The 17342-nt window shown below is 42.4% G+C and overlaps 1 protein-coding gene across 2 annotated transcripts in view; it reads left to right on the forward strand.

The window, feature by feature from the left end:
• Nucleotides 1-752: 752 nt before the first annotated feature.
• EFHC2 (EF-hand domain containing 2) overlaps nt 753-17342 on the forward strand; it is a 66908-nt gene continuing 50318 nt past the window's right edge. For both annotated transcript variants that reach the window (XM_074154813.1, XM_074154822.1), the window contains exons 1-3: nt 753-794; nt 9863-10051; nt 14348-14498. In XM_074154813.1, coding sequence (XP_074010914.1) covers nt 753-794; nt 9863-10051; nt 14348-14498 — 382 coding nt within the window. The remainder of the gene's footprint in view (nt 795-9862; nt 10052-14347; nt 14499-17342) is intronic.

Genomic DNA, 17342 nt, shown 5'->3' on the forward strand with positions numbered 1-17342 from the left:
CCAACAAAACAAACCAAAACAACACACAAAAAGATGTAAAAGCATCCCACCCCCTCCTGTTCCCCCAAGCCCACCAGGGCCCTGAAGTAAAATGTGCCGTTATCGAAAAGTTGCAAAATGAAAAACATTTAAAAAATTAATTCGTGCATTAGGTGGCAAAGGGGGTGGGATTTGTCCCTGTCCCTGGCTCCCGATCCAGAGTTATTTTGGGGGGGAAACCACGCTCAGAGGCCGCTGCACCCCAGCGGGTGGGCGGCAGGGAGGGGACTACACAGGGCTTTGGGCCTGAGATTAATTTGGAGAGATTTGTGAAGATGACAGCAATGAAGCCTAAAAAAATTAAAAAAAATAAAAAAAATAAAAATGCATTCGTACTTGGTTCTACTTCGGTCCCAAAGGCCGCAAACCCCGCCTCGCCCCCGCCTCTGGGCCCGCGCCCCCGCGGGGCTCCTGAAGACGAAGGCCATGGCCTGCCTCCCTCCGATACTGCCCGGGAGGGCTGTAACACCGGGGGAACCGGCGGCGGGGCCGGCGGGAGCGGGAAGGGGTTAAGCCTGCGGTGCCCTGCGCTCCCGGCCCCGATCCCAGCCCCGCCACGCCGCGAAGGCCACGGTCGACCCGGCCGCCCTTCGCCACGCCCCCCCGTGACGTCACCGCCCGGTCTCCAGGCAACGGCGCCACCAGCAGCGCCGGGCGGGCCTGGCCGGGAGCGGCGCGGTGCGGTGCGGGGCTGGCGGCGGGCCGGAGCGGCCATGGCGCTGCCGCTCCTGCCCGGCGTCTCCCGCGACCCGAATGTGAGTGACAGCGGAGGGGACGGCCCTATCCATCCCTGCTCCGGGGCCGGGGCTTCTGCGGGGGCCGTGCTGGCGCCGGCGTCTGTTGGCCCGGCCGCCCCCTTCAGGCCAGGCCAGGCCAGGCCAGGCCAGGCCGGCGGCGAGGCGGCCTCTAAAGGGTTGGCCTGAGAGGGGACGAGGGCGGAACAAGACGCGGCTTGGCTGTCGGTGGGGCCGGCAGGAGGGGGTGAAGTGCAGGCGTTCCCTCCGGAGTCGGCCCCGGGGGTGGCGAGCAAGCGCCGGTGTCACGGCGAGGCCTCCCCCTCCCCACCTCGCTCTCCCCCTCCCAACCTCCTTACCCGGCAGGTGGAGAGCGAGCCGGTGTTTGGTGTACGAACCTCCTCCGGTTTTATCTTGGGAGGGGGAATACTTTGCAGCTAGGCCGGGGCTGAGGGATCTGGCAGCTGCTATAGGGCAGTTGGAGCTCTTGTTGCGTCTTTAACAGCCGGACGGGGAGAGGGAGATACCCTCTAAATAAACGAGAGTCTTTGCAGAGGGGGAGGGGGAAACGCTAGGAATGCTAATGTGTTTTTTTCAGAGTTGCCAGTACTATTAAATACCGATGGCAGTCTGAATATATAAGATGGTATTTTTATCACGAGGTGCAATAGCAAACAAAAGAGAAGGCTGCCATCATGACTTCAAACTTGTTCATCAAGGATGGCTAGAAATTCGCTGAATACAGTGTACTGTGAAAGGGTGCGGGAGGTAAGGAAGGATTTGGGCATGGTGCTGTAGCTGGTGCCTTCAGGAAACGGATGAAACAGTGTAGACTCTTAACAGCCCCATTAAAATATCTGGGACGGAATCTGTTGTTTTCACACTGTGAACATGTTGTGGCCATTAGAGCCCTCGTTTCTGCAGCCTGACTGCTGGGGTGTTTTGCTAGCTTCTGAGTCTGGTCCACCCTATGAGGGAGAGTGTAGAAGATGATAATGTATTTCAGGTACAATTTGCAAATGACTTGTCAAGACACATGTATTAATGGCAATGATACCATAAGCATCAGCACCCCTTCAATATGAGACTTGCCCATGCTAGCAGCATATCTGGGAGCCCATTTTATGAGCTACGAATCAGTTTGCAATGAGAGCGGCCCAGTGTGAAACATCTGGCAGCTCTCTAAAAAAACAAGACTAGTAGGGGCAATTGTAGCTGCCTAGGTGCTGGTATAGGCAACGTGAAATTGCCTAGAAATATGTGAACTCCCCAGCCTCACTTGGTGTGTCAGCATTGCACATGTGTGTGCACACACAGGATCTCTTATGGAAAAAGCCCAGCTTACTAGAAGTGATGAGCTCTCAGGCAACTTCGTCCCTACAAACAGCAGGCTGGGTGCCATTGTTTTAGAAGGAAAAATAAACAACAACAAAAAAAAGGCCTGTGGTGAATACTCAGACTCTCTTGCTGAATTCAAATTTGTTTTGTAAAGAGTTGGTTGTGTATATAATGCTTCAGGTAGCTGCTGAGTGGGCATATCAGCAACCTTGAAATAGGTGCACACCATTGGTATCTGCTGGGTGGAAGCAGAATAGCTCAGCTCAGTGTTATCTGAGACTTTATTGTTCTCCAAATTTCAGTTTAACTTAAGTAATAGGGATTATTGGTTATGGAGTATGATGGAGTGAGTTGTATCCAGAACATTTCATGCTGAAGTACATATAGTGTGTATATGTTTTATGAGAACTGAAGGTGTCAAAACAAAGTCACGATTGCCACAAGACAGCATTATAAAACCATGATTATACCATTGTCAGGGCTCCAAATTGCTCTTTTTGACAGTCCTTAGGATAGTGGAGTTAATACTGATAACTTGCCTTCTTGAAAAGCATTTCTGATCTCCACTTAGTTTTTGGTTATTAGTTTTATTTTCATATAGTTCCACAAATGAGAGGCCAAGAAGAGCACGTTTAAAGGAAAAAAGTGCCACTGCTATAGATAAATCAAAAAGGAAAAAAGTATTTTCCTGTGTTAGTACTCTGAGCATTGCCATCAATGCCTCTTACTGCACAGAAACAACAGTAGCAAAACACGCCCTGAAGAAGGACAAGCAGGGGACAGGGGATTGCTGCTCCTGTCAGTCCTTGGTTTATAATTATGGGTATTAATTCCACTCATCACTCTTCAAGCTACTGCTGCAATCCTCTTTTCTCTGCCCCTAATGCTTCCACCTGCCTCATATATAGCACCATGAAAGGCAGTGGAAGAGGAGTACATAGGCATTTTGTCTACCTTGGATGTGTTTAATAAGGTGGCTGGACTGTCTCCGGAAAATCAGAGCTTCAAGATAGTTATGGATGCGGAGTCTAACTTGAGAGCAGCAGGGACTGCACTGACAAACGGGAAGGAAGAAATCCTTCTGCAGTGCTTAGGTCTCTGGATCTAAGAGCCACTAACCCTTGTATTACTCCTCTGTTATGAGTATTATTAATTCTAGCTAGCTCTACCGGGAGCACTTCCTCTCTAGCCAGGAGCAGAAGCATCCAGGAGGAACAGCAGCGAGGCCAGGCAGCTCGCAACTGCCCCTGGTGCTGGCACTGTGAAAGGCAGCAGCCGCTGGCTGGTTTTTACTGGTTTTCCCTCCGTTAACTGTAACTGACTGGTGCCTGATTCAGCAGCAGTCCTGTGTAGCTGGGACAAAATCTTGCTGCTCGGGCATCATAGCTAATGAGACTGGAGGGAAACGTCGGGAGGTGATAGGCACTTTTAAAACAGTAGAAATAGTTCCTACAGTATCGTAAGGTAACGTTTCTTTTGCACTGAATGAAGAGCAAGGGTAGGCATAGCGCAAGCAGTGCCATGTTTGATGCTTGGTTTGATGGGATGGAGAAGAATGATGACTAGCAGAAGGCTTTGGGAGCATTAAATATTACAGTAAAAGTAAAGTAAATATATAGAATAAAAGGAACCACTCCTATTTTTTCAAATTTTCCCCTTCACCTCCTTTAAAACTCCTGTTCCTTGAACAGAAGTCCAAAAATAAGCTGCTTATCAGCAGTTCCTGACGTGTTCACATGTGGGCAATCAGGAGATCGAAGGATAGAGCAGGCTGGTATTTTGTGCACAGACTAGCCCATCTCCTGCCCACTTGTGAGGGCCCTCTCTTCAGCAGGCTGGCTAATGGGCCGAAGTCGACCTTTCCCTTTCTCCGAGGCTGGGGAGGCCAGAGTCTGTGCCAGGAGTGCTGCTGCCCCCCTTGGTAAGGCTGGTGCTTCTCTGTCCTGACAGCCCTTGTCTGCCTGGCAGTGGCAGAATGTGGTACTCACACATCTTTTACTGTCCTGTTGAATTCAAGAGTTTATTCATTTCTTTATTTTCACAAACAGTAACTCCTACAATACCTCTTTGAAAATTTCACTACCTTTTGCGTACCCTTGAAAAGGGAAGTTCCTCTTTTCTTTTGTTCCTGCCACTGAAGCCAATGTTTAAAAGCCATGGGGAGACCTATGTACTGTAGCTTCTGTCTGCAGAGCCCAGCTGATACTGAAATTGTGCAATAGTGAGATTTTCAGCTTTGTCCATACAAGTTATATGTGTGTCACCTGTTTGTCAGGATGGAAAATCACGGATCTTGATAACTGTGTTTAATGCTGCATGTGTGGAAATATAGCATATAGTAGGTTTACTCTGTTACTGCAGCAAGAAGTTTGTGCATTTGGAGTCTGCACTGTGTTAGGCATGACACTGGTTGCAATGAAACAGCATTGTTACTTCATTTGTTAGTGTTACTGGTCTACCTCCCATTGTCCAAGGCAGCTGCCCCTTCTGATACCACACTGATCTTCTTGCCTTATATCAGCAGCCAATGGAGAGGACCACATATTTGTATGGGTCAGATTTACCAGGTGCTAGCTGACTGGTGTATTTTTGTGCCTGAGGTGTGAAATCCTGCTCAAAGAGAGAATTCTGGGCAACATTTCCTCATAGCATTTCTCAGAGAATCGGACAATGAGTTTATAGATCTCATCTATAAGAAAATCAGTTTCTGTTGCAAACTGTAGTGGCACAACACAAATTCCCCATCTTCCTTGTTTGTTGCGGGACCCTGGAATTGCCCTCAACTGCGCTACTGTTGCTGTCTCTGGGTTTCCTGGCTTGAGTAATCCTTCTGCTCTAATCATTGGTGCCAAAAAGGGACATTAGTTTTTCTTGACAGCGTGCTTGCTGACCTCTTTAAAAGCAAGCCTGCCTGCTGTGCCTTTCCTTCTCCTTCCCCTGACCTTCTTTCCTGAACCCCTTCCGCTACCTCCTGCCCTTCAACTCCACTCCCCCAGGTCTCTGTTCACAAATCCCAAACCCAAATCTCCCTGTAGCTGCCTGTCTGGGTTGCATTTTGGATCCTTTGCTTTATATCCATCTCTTGTCTTCTTTTAGGCTGTTCCAGCTCAGGCAGTAAGAGCAAGCTAATACAATCATAGAATGGTTTGGGTTGGAATGGACCTTTAAAGGTCACCTAGTCCAACATCCCTGCAATGAGCAGAGACATCTTCAACTAGATCAGGTTGCTCAGAGCCCCAAACAACCTGATCTTGAGTGTTTCGAGGGATGGGGCTTCTACTACCTTTCTGGGCAACCTCAATGTAAAAAATTTCTTCCTTATATCTAGTCTGAATCTACCCTCCCTTTGTTTTAATCCATTACCCTTTGTCCTATCACTACAGGCCCTATTAAAAAGTTTGTCCCCATCTTTCTTATAAAATTCCTTTAAGTACTGAAAGGCCGCAATAGGGTCTTCCCGAAGCCTTCGCTTCTCCAGGCTGAATGACCCCAACTCTCTCAGCTGGTCCTCATAGGAGAGGTGTTCCAGCTCTCTGATCATTTTTGTTGCCCTCCTCTGGACCCATCCCAGCAGGTCCATGTCTTTCCTGTACTGATGCAGGCTGTTAGTGTGAATGCACCTTATTCTGGAATGCGTTAGAGGGGCACCACAGTTGCTGGGAACAATGTAATCCTCCTTTTCCAGTACCACTTAACCTCTGCAGATACTGAAACCTCTGCAGAAGGCTGGGGATGATAAATTTATTTCCATTGCTTAGCTCAAGCAACTAGGAGAGTGTATTAGCAGCTTAGAGGAGTTCAGAAACATCACAGTTCATCTTGATACAGGATTTGAGCAGGGCGTCCACAGTGCAGCTGTTGTTCTCAAGGTGGGAATTAAGAATGGATATAGGGAAGAGAACCAGACTGCTACCAGTGGCTTCTATCATAATTCTCCGTGGGACTTGGTTAAAAACACATAGCTCCCGAGACAGCGTGTGTCACAGGGCTCCCTCATCACTCCAGCCACTGTGGGGAGAGATTTCAAGTTGTATTTTGTTCAACTGAAATGTGCAGCTCTGTGATGAGTGACTCTGTACCAGAGTATTAAAGAGCAAGATGGAGAGAGCACAAGGCAGCGTTCCCTAAAGACTGCAGTGGCTGAGTTTGCAAAGCCAATAGATGCAGTCAGAGAATCCTGACCTTTGCATTAGTCACTATTGAGTGTATCCTCAATATTTATTTCAGGCTCACCGCACAGAAAATGGCCAGCTTTGTTCAGCAGATCTACAGCCTGCTCAGTTTAACTGCATTAGCACAGAAGACACAGTAAAGCTCTTTTCCTGCGCTCTCACAGATTTCTTTTAGAAGTCATTTAGTATTACTGTGGAGGTAACATGATGTTCTGTCACTATTTTAGGCTGGATGTGGTCTGACTTCATTAGCCACAAATGACATTCCCAAATATCATTTTTCTCTTTTGTGATCTTCAGTTATAATTACTCTTTTTCTTAAACTCTTTTTTTTTTGTTGTTGTTGTTCTTTTGTTTTGTTTTATTTTAAGAAATAACTGTACAGAACTTTGGAAGAGATTATTTTGCATGTGGATTTAGGTGCTTTTCATGGAGAAGGGGCTTATAAGTAATTCTATGATTAGGAATCTAAAATAGAACCATTCTGCCGAATGAGAATGCCACAAAAGATTCGTAGCAGAATTGCAGCTATCGGGCTGTGTATTTTTCATATCAAATTGTGAACGCTGTTGTGATTTCATCCCTAAATTCTGGAAAATTTCCAGCAGGAGCAAACCTATATTATTTTGATGACCACTTTACCACACTGTAGCTCACCAAACCCCAGAATCAGATGAACAGCAAATGCTTCTACGAGAAGCTTTGAGGACATGAAAAGCCTTCCTTTGCTCAGGAAAAGTGCCACGCTCACTGTGCCTTAATAACTATGCCTTTTTCCCTAGCTCATGCTTTGGTAATAGGGGGAAAATAATTAAATACTTGCCATGCCAAAAAGTGGATCTGTTCTATAGCACCTTCAGTATAAATCAGATGTTTCTGCCTAGAAATTTCCCTTTTAAAACTCAGCTTGACTATAGTTATTCCACATTTGAACTGATAAATGCAGAAAGCTCCCTCCCATTTTGACTTCTCCCCAACTCTTTATCAGCTTACTGAGGAAAAAATTATTATAAAAAGCAATAGAAGAAGAAAGGGCAGCTCAGTAGTGCCCAAAGGAGAGGCAAAAAACCATCCCAAGTGCAGATGTATTACAAAGTGGGTGCCAGACCCCGTCAGTGCCCATCTATTCCAGTGTCCCATGCCAGGAGAGAGTCTGTGTTCACTTCTTCAGGGAAGGGTGGGATGACCACATGAAGATCTGCTTCTAATGCCTGAACGTCAGCACTTACACTGCTGTGCGCCGCAGCACGAAATTTTATATCACAGCTCAAAAGAATGTGCTGATATGAAATATTTTATTTGGGGCATTATTCTGCAAATACGCAGCTCTTTTTTTAATCTTGTCAAATTCCTGGCTTGAGCAATGCAGTGTGGCAGGGGGGCCTGTGGGTTAACTAGTCGTTACACAAACAAGTATTCCAGTATTTCCTTTTATTGATTTTCTCTTTTAGTCAGTAACCCTTGTTCTTGAGTTATAAGCATATGGTTCAGGAGTACTTTTAATTTTCCTTTGTATTATTCTTTAAACTATGATACTTGCCATGTGCCCCTTTATTCACCTCTTTTCTTACCTTTTAAATGTCTTCTTTGGGGAAGTGCTACCATACTCCCAATCATTCCTGTCCCCATTATATGAACCTTATCTCATTTCACAATCACTGTTCCAAAGGGTGCTGGCTGGCCCAGCTTTTGTTAATGTAAGCAAGGTATGGCCATTGATTATTATGGTATTAAAAATAATGATTTGTAAAAATAGCAGTATTTTATTATTTTTCATGCCGCTGTCCTTGCAAAAGAACACCAAGTGGTACACAAAAGGGTTGTAAGCAAAGGTTAAGCTAAAGTATGATTGAGCTGTTCATGTCAAGGGCAGCTCTCCATCCTACGTCATTGGATTTAGAGCACTGCAAGGCAGGTGAACGGTTCAGATGGTAACTTTCAGTGTGCAGTAGCCTATACACGCGTTGAATGTTATGAGCCATGAGGTTGAGTAGCTGCCTTTCAAATTCCTCACTCTTACATGGTCAGAATGAAATAGCTACTTGGTTACTTGCAGGTTTTACTGCTCCACTGCTTGCACTTGTTCCCAGAACTGCTGTGCTGAGCGAGTTACATTATCTCGGAGCACTTGAATGTTGCCGTGTTGAAAAACAATAATCTGTTCCTTTTCTTTGTTGTTTTTCTTGGTCATTTTTTGATTCCTGATAGTAACTTAGAGTTGTCTTACACCTTTTGAGGGAGCACTGGTTTAAATATATATGGGTGTGATAATTAGTGTTGCTCAGTCTTCCAAATGAGAGGCAATTTTGGCCCTCTGCTACTTTGCTGACATAGCTCCTCCAGTGCTACTATAAAAATTTTGCTGTCCAGACTTTTCTTCTACCAAGGGCCTTTTCTGTGCTCACCTGTAACATCAGTTCCTCCCTCTTCAGCCTCAGTTTCCCTCATGTTCACCCAGTCCCAGGCACAGGGAAGGCACAGCTGTGGTACTGTCTGTATCTGCTTACCAGGTGTGCTGGGGTGCAATTACCCAGTGGCCCTTCTCTGCCTTCCCAGGCAAAATGTTTTAAGGATTTGAGAGGGTGAGGAAGGGAGGAATAGGAGAGTCAGAGAAGCTAACGAGTCAGAACTGCTGCTCATGGGAGGAAGGGTTAGTGGAGCTTTCTCTTGGCTTTTCCTATTTCCCTGTTCTCTCGTGTGCGACTGATGTGTGGGGTCGTTAGGGGGATTGCTGCCCGAGTGCAGCTCACAGCGGCTGCCTCTGTTCGAGGGAACTGGCCAGCAATAGCAGGCAGCTCGTTAGGAGGGACATTTCCACAGACAGAGCTGATATTCATTTGAGGTCAGAGGCTTTTCTGCATCACTTCAAGACTGGCTCCAGCCCCAGCCAAGAAATGCGAGTAGGCAAGATGGGTTTCTTTGCAGTTGGTTGTGCGTATATTTTTTAAGCACTCCATCCTTAATTGCCTGAAAAAATAGTAATAATATAAAAAAATCACTACAGAGACCTTCTTTTGGAATAAGCCCAGATGGAATGAATATTCTGTCTTTTGATTCAGATCCAACCTTCCGAAATTCAAGTGTATTCACTAGTAAAGAACTATTTATTTTGCGCTTGGGGACGCAAGTGTAAATAAGATCTTTGACATAAGTAATGAGAGCAGGCTGTTCTCTGAGTACTCCTGAACTGTTTCCATTTGTCCTCTGGCGATCTATAGAAAAGGCTTTTCCCCTCTACCTTTGGCAACAGTTCTTGTGGGTGACTTGCTTCTTTCTACCACACACCTCAATCCTTGTTGCAGGGAAGGAGGGGATGGGAAATGGCCTGTATCATCCTGTCTATCAGCCTGGGTTAATTTGTGGAATACTTTTCCATTTCATCTATAAGGCTGGCAAATTGACCACTGGAATACGTCGCTTCACTTGCAGCATTCCAGTTGTTACAAGTTTTTAGACTCTGTATTAAACATAATTATAGAGAAACTTACATGATTAATTCCCCTTGCCTAGATAGTTAACTCTTATGGATTTAAAAACAAACAGATGTTTTTTTCTCTTTTTCTTCCAAACTTTTGACAGATAGGGAAAGAAAAGTTCCACAAGTCACAGCACTGGGGTTACTGCAATAATGTTGCTATGCTGCTTGGAGAAGATAAACCTGGAATAGGAGGTGAACCGTTACCTGGTCAGAAGCTGAAACCTGAATACAGCGTGTTTCCTAAAGGGATGGGAAGTGATGCTCCTGCTTGGGTAGCATTTGACAAGCAGGTATGTAGAAATCTGTGTCTGTATGGTTTTTATGAATGGCTACAATATGACAAAGACGTGTAAAGGTGAAATTAAGTTAGTCAAATGCTTCAGAAGATGATTTTGTGTACACAAAGAAAAGCTCCTAAATAGATAAGAAGAGTGGTAACATCTATTTTTCCATCATATTGGTATATTGGACAATTAATATAAACGTGTATCATACCATACAGCAACATATAAAAATATTTATGTATTGAGCTACATCTCCTACTGGATATAATAAAAATAAGGGAGTGATTGATATATTTCTTTTTAGTGAAAATGGTGACAGTAAACAGATTATTTGGCAGCTAGGTAAGAATGAATGTAAGGTAGGCTCCAGTCCAGGAGAAAATGTGTATGGGCACTCGGGAACCATTAACCACAGCGGAGTGCTAAAGGCTCGGAATTCACTTATGCCATCATGTTTGCTTGCTCAAAGTCCTGTTGACTTTTGTGTGACCTGTTCGTGTGTAATATAGCCAGATGGCGTCTGTTACAGACACATGAATTTAAAATGAATATTTTTTTTATTTTGTAAGAATGTAGTGAAACCTTTAAAGTTAGAGAGTTAACAAATAACTGTAATCTGTGATGATACAAATTTTGTAGCACATTGTCACTAGTTTTCATGTTTAAATTTACATTAAATTCTACTTAGTGATGTTTTATTTCTAAAGCAAGAAGCCTACAATCAGAGAAGAAAAATGATTCAGAAAAAGAAATCATTCAGCAGATCACAGAAATGTTGCATGACTAAATGATTGTGGTATTTAAATATTGGGAAGAATGGCTAATCTCATAATTTTTGCTTTAAAAGAAAAGCCATGCAGGTAATTGCAGGACAATTATGCATTCATCACTTTGGCAGATCAGAACTACTACAAGAAGATGTAAGGCTTGAACAGATAGATACACATGACTTCGGTTAGCATTACCTCCAAAGTCCATAGTATTGCTCACATAGTTTTCAGCAACGTGCTCAAGTATATGAATTGGTCTGATGTGCCAAAGTGTTAAGGCTTCAGCCAGTCCTGCGCTTGCTTTATCCACACCCTTCTTTCAATGAGGAGGTGTGCATTGGCTTCTCAGGGCCATATGTAGGTTAGCCTTGTTAAACTTGTTAGGCCAAGTTAGCCAAGTTAAACTTGGGCCTGGGTTTATGAAATAAAGGGGTTAGGTAGGGACACAGTGGGGACTTGCCACTGAACGTGGTAGATGAGAGTAACTAGCTGGCCTTTCAAAATTCCTTCTGTAATCAGCGTATTCCTCCACAGGGCAATACAGGGGAGGAGTTTGCAGATTCGGAATTGGCCTCTGGAGGGCTCATGTGTTTGTATTAAATGCAGTCAGTTAAGGCGTACTACCCAGCTAATTTAGCGTCCGCAGTTAAGAGCCCAGAATGCAGCTATTTCTTCCAGTGCTGCAGTTCGTGACTCAGCAAAATGGACTACACGAAGAATGGTTTGAGGACACGTTTATCTTTTTTAATGTAGTCTGTTTTCTTACCATTTTCCTATGGTTTCTAACTTTCAGCAGTACCATAGTAGTTGGAGGAAGGATAGGCATAAAACTTCATTATTAAATAGGTTAATAAATAGTTTTTGTAATGCATATGCCTAATAGGAAGCAGCTGTAAATTTAATTTCTTCTATGATTAAGTACACATGGAAGGCCTTCTGGGCTTGAAACAATGTTTATAATTTGACTACCACAGGTGCCAGGGAAACCTTGTACCAAGTTTACAAAAAGCCACAGAGTCTATTCAATATTTGTTACTTTTGGTTTTCATACATAATATTTACTTTTTTAGAGTGGAATGGGAACATTGCACATAGCAATGTACTACGTGAGATGTGATTTAGGAAGTGTTACATTTGAAGTATTTTTAAAATTAACTTTGCTTTAAAATGAAAAGTAATCTTCTTTTCTGTTCCTTCTCCTCCTCGCTCTTCCTGAATCATCTGTTTTGATCTGCAAGATTGCAGTTGGCTGCTGCATATTATTTCATATACTAGCATGTTGTTAAGGGTATGAAGAGAATAAAGTTTAAGTGCAAAAGAACTTGCACAAACTCCTCAAATGGAGTAAACCAGGACATAGGTGTATGCTCAGTTAAAGATATAAATACAGTGTATTTAGGACCTGATTGTGCTTGGAGATCTATGCAAACATGAGACAACCATTGTCAGAAAAGGTTATTGACAAAATTAAGAACAATTAGTAATCAAATAGGGCACTTGAACAATATGTTTGTCAAACAACTGTACTCCAGTGGGACTAGCAGAATAGGGAAAAAAGAGTACAGCATCTAAGGAAGCCTCCAATGGTTGCATGGCTTACCAGCAGCTGGGCAAGGAATGAAATTCATCTCCATGTCAGCTGAACCCCAGGATGTTCAGACTGGGATATAGTGGTTCCACCACAGTACCTTTTAAGTCCCCTGGAATATTCAAGAGATTTACATTATAGTAACTGGAGGCCAGGAAGGATACCTTGGTCACTCCAAATAGCACTATACGCCAAGGTTTAGACAAATGGAAGGAAGAAGAGATCTTAAAGGATGATAGAGTTGTTTGTGTTGGGTCTGTTGTATGTCAGATGTTTTATCCAGTGTTTTTCTGTTTGATACATGAAACAGTGAAATCCACAGTTAAAAATTACATGTGGCCAGAATGCACTTTTACTTATTTTTAGCTATTTTGTCTGTAGGTTGTTCAGAAATTTGCATGTTGTACTACTTAAAATATAACATATCATGTCTAGGTTCTTTTGTGTGAAGATTTAATGCTATCAGGTTTAACAGGTAACAGTTATGTCATTTGATTATAATTTAAATTTTATTTCTCTAATGGTGGCGGGTCACAGTGCAGGAGAGTTGATGCCAAAAATGTGTCTGTCATATTTTTTGATGCATCTCAATCAGTGGGATCTTAGCCTTTGAAATAGTTTGTGGAAATGTGGTCTTGCAGTTACCCTGCCTGAGAGAAGGGAGAGTGGCCTATTGAGGAATCTAACTAGGACACAGGGTGGCTATTCTTGTGTGTTCCTGAGCAAGCCATTAGCTCTCTCACCCCAGAGGTAGAAAAAGAGGTTGTATTTGTTTATTAGGGTGTTTTAAAATCTCTCTCATTAGTATTCATGGAAGTACTTAGAGGTTCTCAAAGGCATGTGCCAAAGGAATACACTGGTATTAACTGGTCTGTTCTGTGTTATATAGGGATCTTGGCTAGCTCACTAGATTTCAAGCACTTTCAAGCCATGGTCTGCCAGATGCACACTGAAACATAGGCAACAGCTAAGTTATCTTTTTTCCAAGAAAGAAAAGTTTTCATTTGTCTAATGAATCAAGAATAAAGGTAATTGAAGATATTAAATAGAATCATTGCAAAAAATGAAATATGGATTAGCAGTGATTTGACCTAAATGTGTTGGGGGGGCAGACAGGATGAAAAGCTTGTTTTAATTATTGTCTCCTTGCATATACTTGCCACAGCAAGCATCCTGGTAGATAATGCACTACTAGGTAGGTACTTCTTACACATTCCCTTAAAATTGGTCTTGGTGATTAAACACCATAAATGATACCAAGAAGAACACTCTGTAAAGGTTTGTTGAGTTTAAGCTGGGATCTCCAGACATAAAGACCACTGAACATCTCACCTGTGAAGGTGTTTTTTTCTTGCATTATTGCTATTGCAAGAGCAGTTGGTATGGCCTCTGAGATTTCCCCACTTGCTAAATTGCAGAACCAGGTAAGATTTGAAATGCCAATATTGCACAGCTCTAAATTACTCCCGAAAAACACAATTTCTCTGTGATAATCTTCAGTACCATTCATTAGACAGCTTGCAGGATCTGCTTAAAAGAACTCTCCTTTCCACTTACCTCAATGGTAAAGCCATTACTGTCATAATGCACTTTATTTTCCTGCAATTCATTGAAGTCTAAAATTTGCTTCAGTACCTAGGTAGCTCCTTGTGCTATCAAAAGTGCTTTGTTCAGAAGATTTTCCAAGCAGCCTGCTGATAGTTTTATATTCGATTTCTTTCTTTATCTCTGCTTAGATGTTGTGATAATAAAAATGCCAAGCAAAGAATTTCAAATTTATGTGATTTAATGTGTATTTCTATTCTTACATTTGTGAGAAATAAATCTACCTTCTGAAATCCATATATTTAGTTAACTATAATCTATAAAAGTTTATTTTATATACATATTTTGCAAAACCATTGAAGACCTTGCTGCCTTATATTTATTTATTGTTTTTAATAGGTATTGTCTTTTGATGCCTATTTTGAGGAAGAAGTGCCTGACAAAAATCAAGAGCTATATAGAATCAGACATTGTAAAATATACTTCTACCTTGAGGATGATACAATTCAAGTGACTGAACCTCAAGTGAAAAACAGTGGCATACCTCAAGGTATCTGTTTTTAATAGCACTCCTTTTTTTTTTTTTTTTTCCCTTTATATCTTTCTTCAGTACAGTCTTGGTCCATTCTAAAGGATACATAACATGACTTCTTATAGTTAAAATGAGCTGTAAGTGAACAGCTATAATTGTCTTTTCTTGCTGTGGACCATAATGTGAACTTTTTTATTGTCTTAGTTTCTGAAGATGTAGGTTTTGTAAGGCAGAAACCCCTCCCTCACTCAGAGGTACATTTTTTTCTCTAATATAGCCGTTTCAAATCATATGATAGTGGGCCTATGTCAGTGTCATGTCACTTCTGCAAAAACGATTTTTGTTCTAGATCTCTATTTCTCAGCCTGGTTCCTCCCATCTTGGCACTGACAGTAAGTTCTCTAGCTGCAGCTTTGTAATTGTTCATTATTAGCTGCTGCAGTATCTCTGCCATTGTTGAAGGAGAGTGCCTTTTGTGCCTCTGGCTGTTGGTTCTTTTATGATTAAATGCCCTTGGCACAATAATTTTTCCTTGACGCCTCCAAGTTAAGAAGCTGCCTTGCCTCAGTGTCACATTACTGCACTTGGGCCAGCCTGAGGACTTTTGGAGGAGGGTTTACTGAGCTGATTTACTGGAGTATTAATGGACTTGGTTTACATTAAGAAAACACAATGTAGCGGTCAACATCCTGTTGCAGAGGGGGAGCACAGCTGCTGCTTCTTGGTGTTTATGGGTCATTGCCAGAATTAATAAAGTTTTCAAGGGATATAGTCCAGATAAGCAGGATGCCTTGGGATGACTGTGCCTCCCAATCCCCAAAGATATTTTGTATGTTCTAGTGGATCTTAGCACAACAATTTTCAAAAATAAGTTAACATTTTAACTGCTGTATTCTTTTCCAACATGAGCAGATGCTATCAATTTCTCTGTCTACAAAGTAGGATAACTTTTAAAGGTGTTACTTGCATCATTACTGTTAGACCTGGGATAAAATTACCTGGGAATCTTTTCTTAAACCTCCTAAACCTTTTAGTAAAATTCAAGCCCTGCTCTCCCTGTGCTGAGTGGTTCTTATTGCCAGAAATCTTATTGGCTTTTCAGCAGGAACTGATTTTGAATTGAGAGGAACCTCATCCTACTCCTACTTGGGCAAGTGCTTTTTAAAGACCTGAAGAAAAGCATGTTGGATCTCTTGGGAACTTGCAAGTTACTTATCCTCCCCCTGCACTCATATGCACAAGGCCAGAGACATCATCAGATTTAGGTTTTCCTTGACTTGTGTGTCATGGGAGTGGAAGCGGCTGTTTCTGGATTTTGTGGCTTGGAACAAATGACTATCAACAAAGGAAGTACAGTTAACCTGAGAGGCAGAGGTGACGTCCTTGAGAGGGAAGGTGGAAGCCAGGTTCATTAGGGCAGGATAAAATAAATTCAAAGCTGATTCCTTTGAATCTAGCTATAGCAATGAGTCATTTTCATTACCTTTGTTGTATGGATTGTGCAGGCTGCCCCTTCAGGCCTGATGTTCCTGGCAGTCTAGTCATGATCCTGGGGTGACAGGAAGGCTACAGTTTCCCCCTATTTCCTTGGTTGTATCTTATGTTAATGGCTTTGGAGTCACCTTTGGTAGTGGATCTCAAATTAACTGGATAGTGTTAGAGAGAAACAAGAATTCTTTCAATCTTCCATGCAAGGATGTTTTGAAGGCCTTTATGGCTTTGTATGAGTGCTTTGTGTGGGATAAAAGAGTATACATAACATATTAAACTGAGGGATTACAAATAAACATTCCAGGTTCTCAAAAGTGCACTTAATTTATTTGTTGCTGGTACCTGGGCTGGTAAGGAAACTCTGATGGTGTTTAGGAAGGAAGAGATACTGTAGATTGAAAGGCCCAAGGACTATTTGGGATGTGTTTAGGCTTCACAGTTGATGAGAAGATCTGGAGCCTATACTTTATCATAAACATCTACATAAATATTTTTATTATCCTATCCTATAGGATATATTTTTATTATCCTAGAGATTAATACGATGTAGAGGGAAAAAGGTGGTGGAGATGCCTATCAGAGGATTCTTCACTCACACACACTTGGGCAGTAGCTTCATGCTCCATAACTGAAGACCAGCCACAAAGTTCTTATGTTAAAGGCCCTAAATATTTGGTTTTTATATATTAAATTTATTTTATATATTAAATTTATAAAATTTGATATATTAAATATATGCAAAAGCAGTGTTTCTTAAAAAGAAATCCCAAACCATTAACTGCTAGTCTTATTCCATTTTCAATTAAAAATTGGCCCATTGCATCTTTTATTATAATTATATATGTCTCTTACATTATTCAAATTCCCTGTCCTGACTGGGCATTTGTAGGCCTGAGAACAACAGAAATGTAACTGTCTGCCTTGTGAAGCTGGTAAACTGGAGCACAAAGGAGTGAAAACTTTGCCCATGATCATGCAGAAAAGGTCATTAACAGTATGAAGAACTGACCTGAAGTTCAGGATCTTAACCACAATGCTGTCCTCTGCATATCTGCTGAAATAAGTTTCAGTTAATTGAAGGGCCAGGGGTTTGTAGAGGAGAGTTCAGCTGTAGGAGATCTTGGGTTGTTGAAAGGCAAATTGCACTGAACTAAAGAGCACAGATGTGGGGGTGTGGGTGAAGAAAGAAGTGTAGGAACATCAGGAGTGGAGAAAATCCGTTGGAAAGTTGCAGTGACAGGAAAGGGGCTGTGTAAAGGAGGACCAGCAAAAAAATGTGATGGAAAGAGTGGAATTGAACTGTTGAAGGCAGAAGGTGATGGTGACCTTAACTTGGATGTTTACCCCGGCAGAAAAGATGTAAAATAGACA

The sequence above is a fragment of the Numenius arquata genome, chromosome 1, assembly GCF_964106895.1.
Source record: "Numenius arquata chromosome 1, bNumArq3.hap1.1, whole genome shotgun sequence".
Lineage (NCBI taxonomy): Eukaryota > Metazoa > Chordata > Aves > Charadriiformes > Scolopacidae > Numenius > Numenius arquata.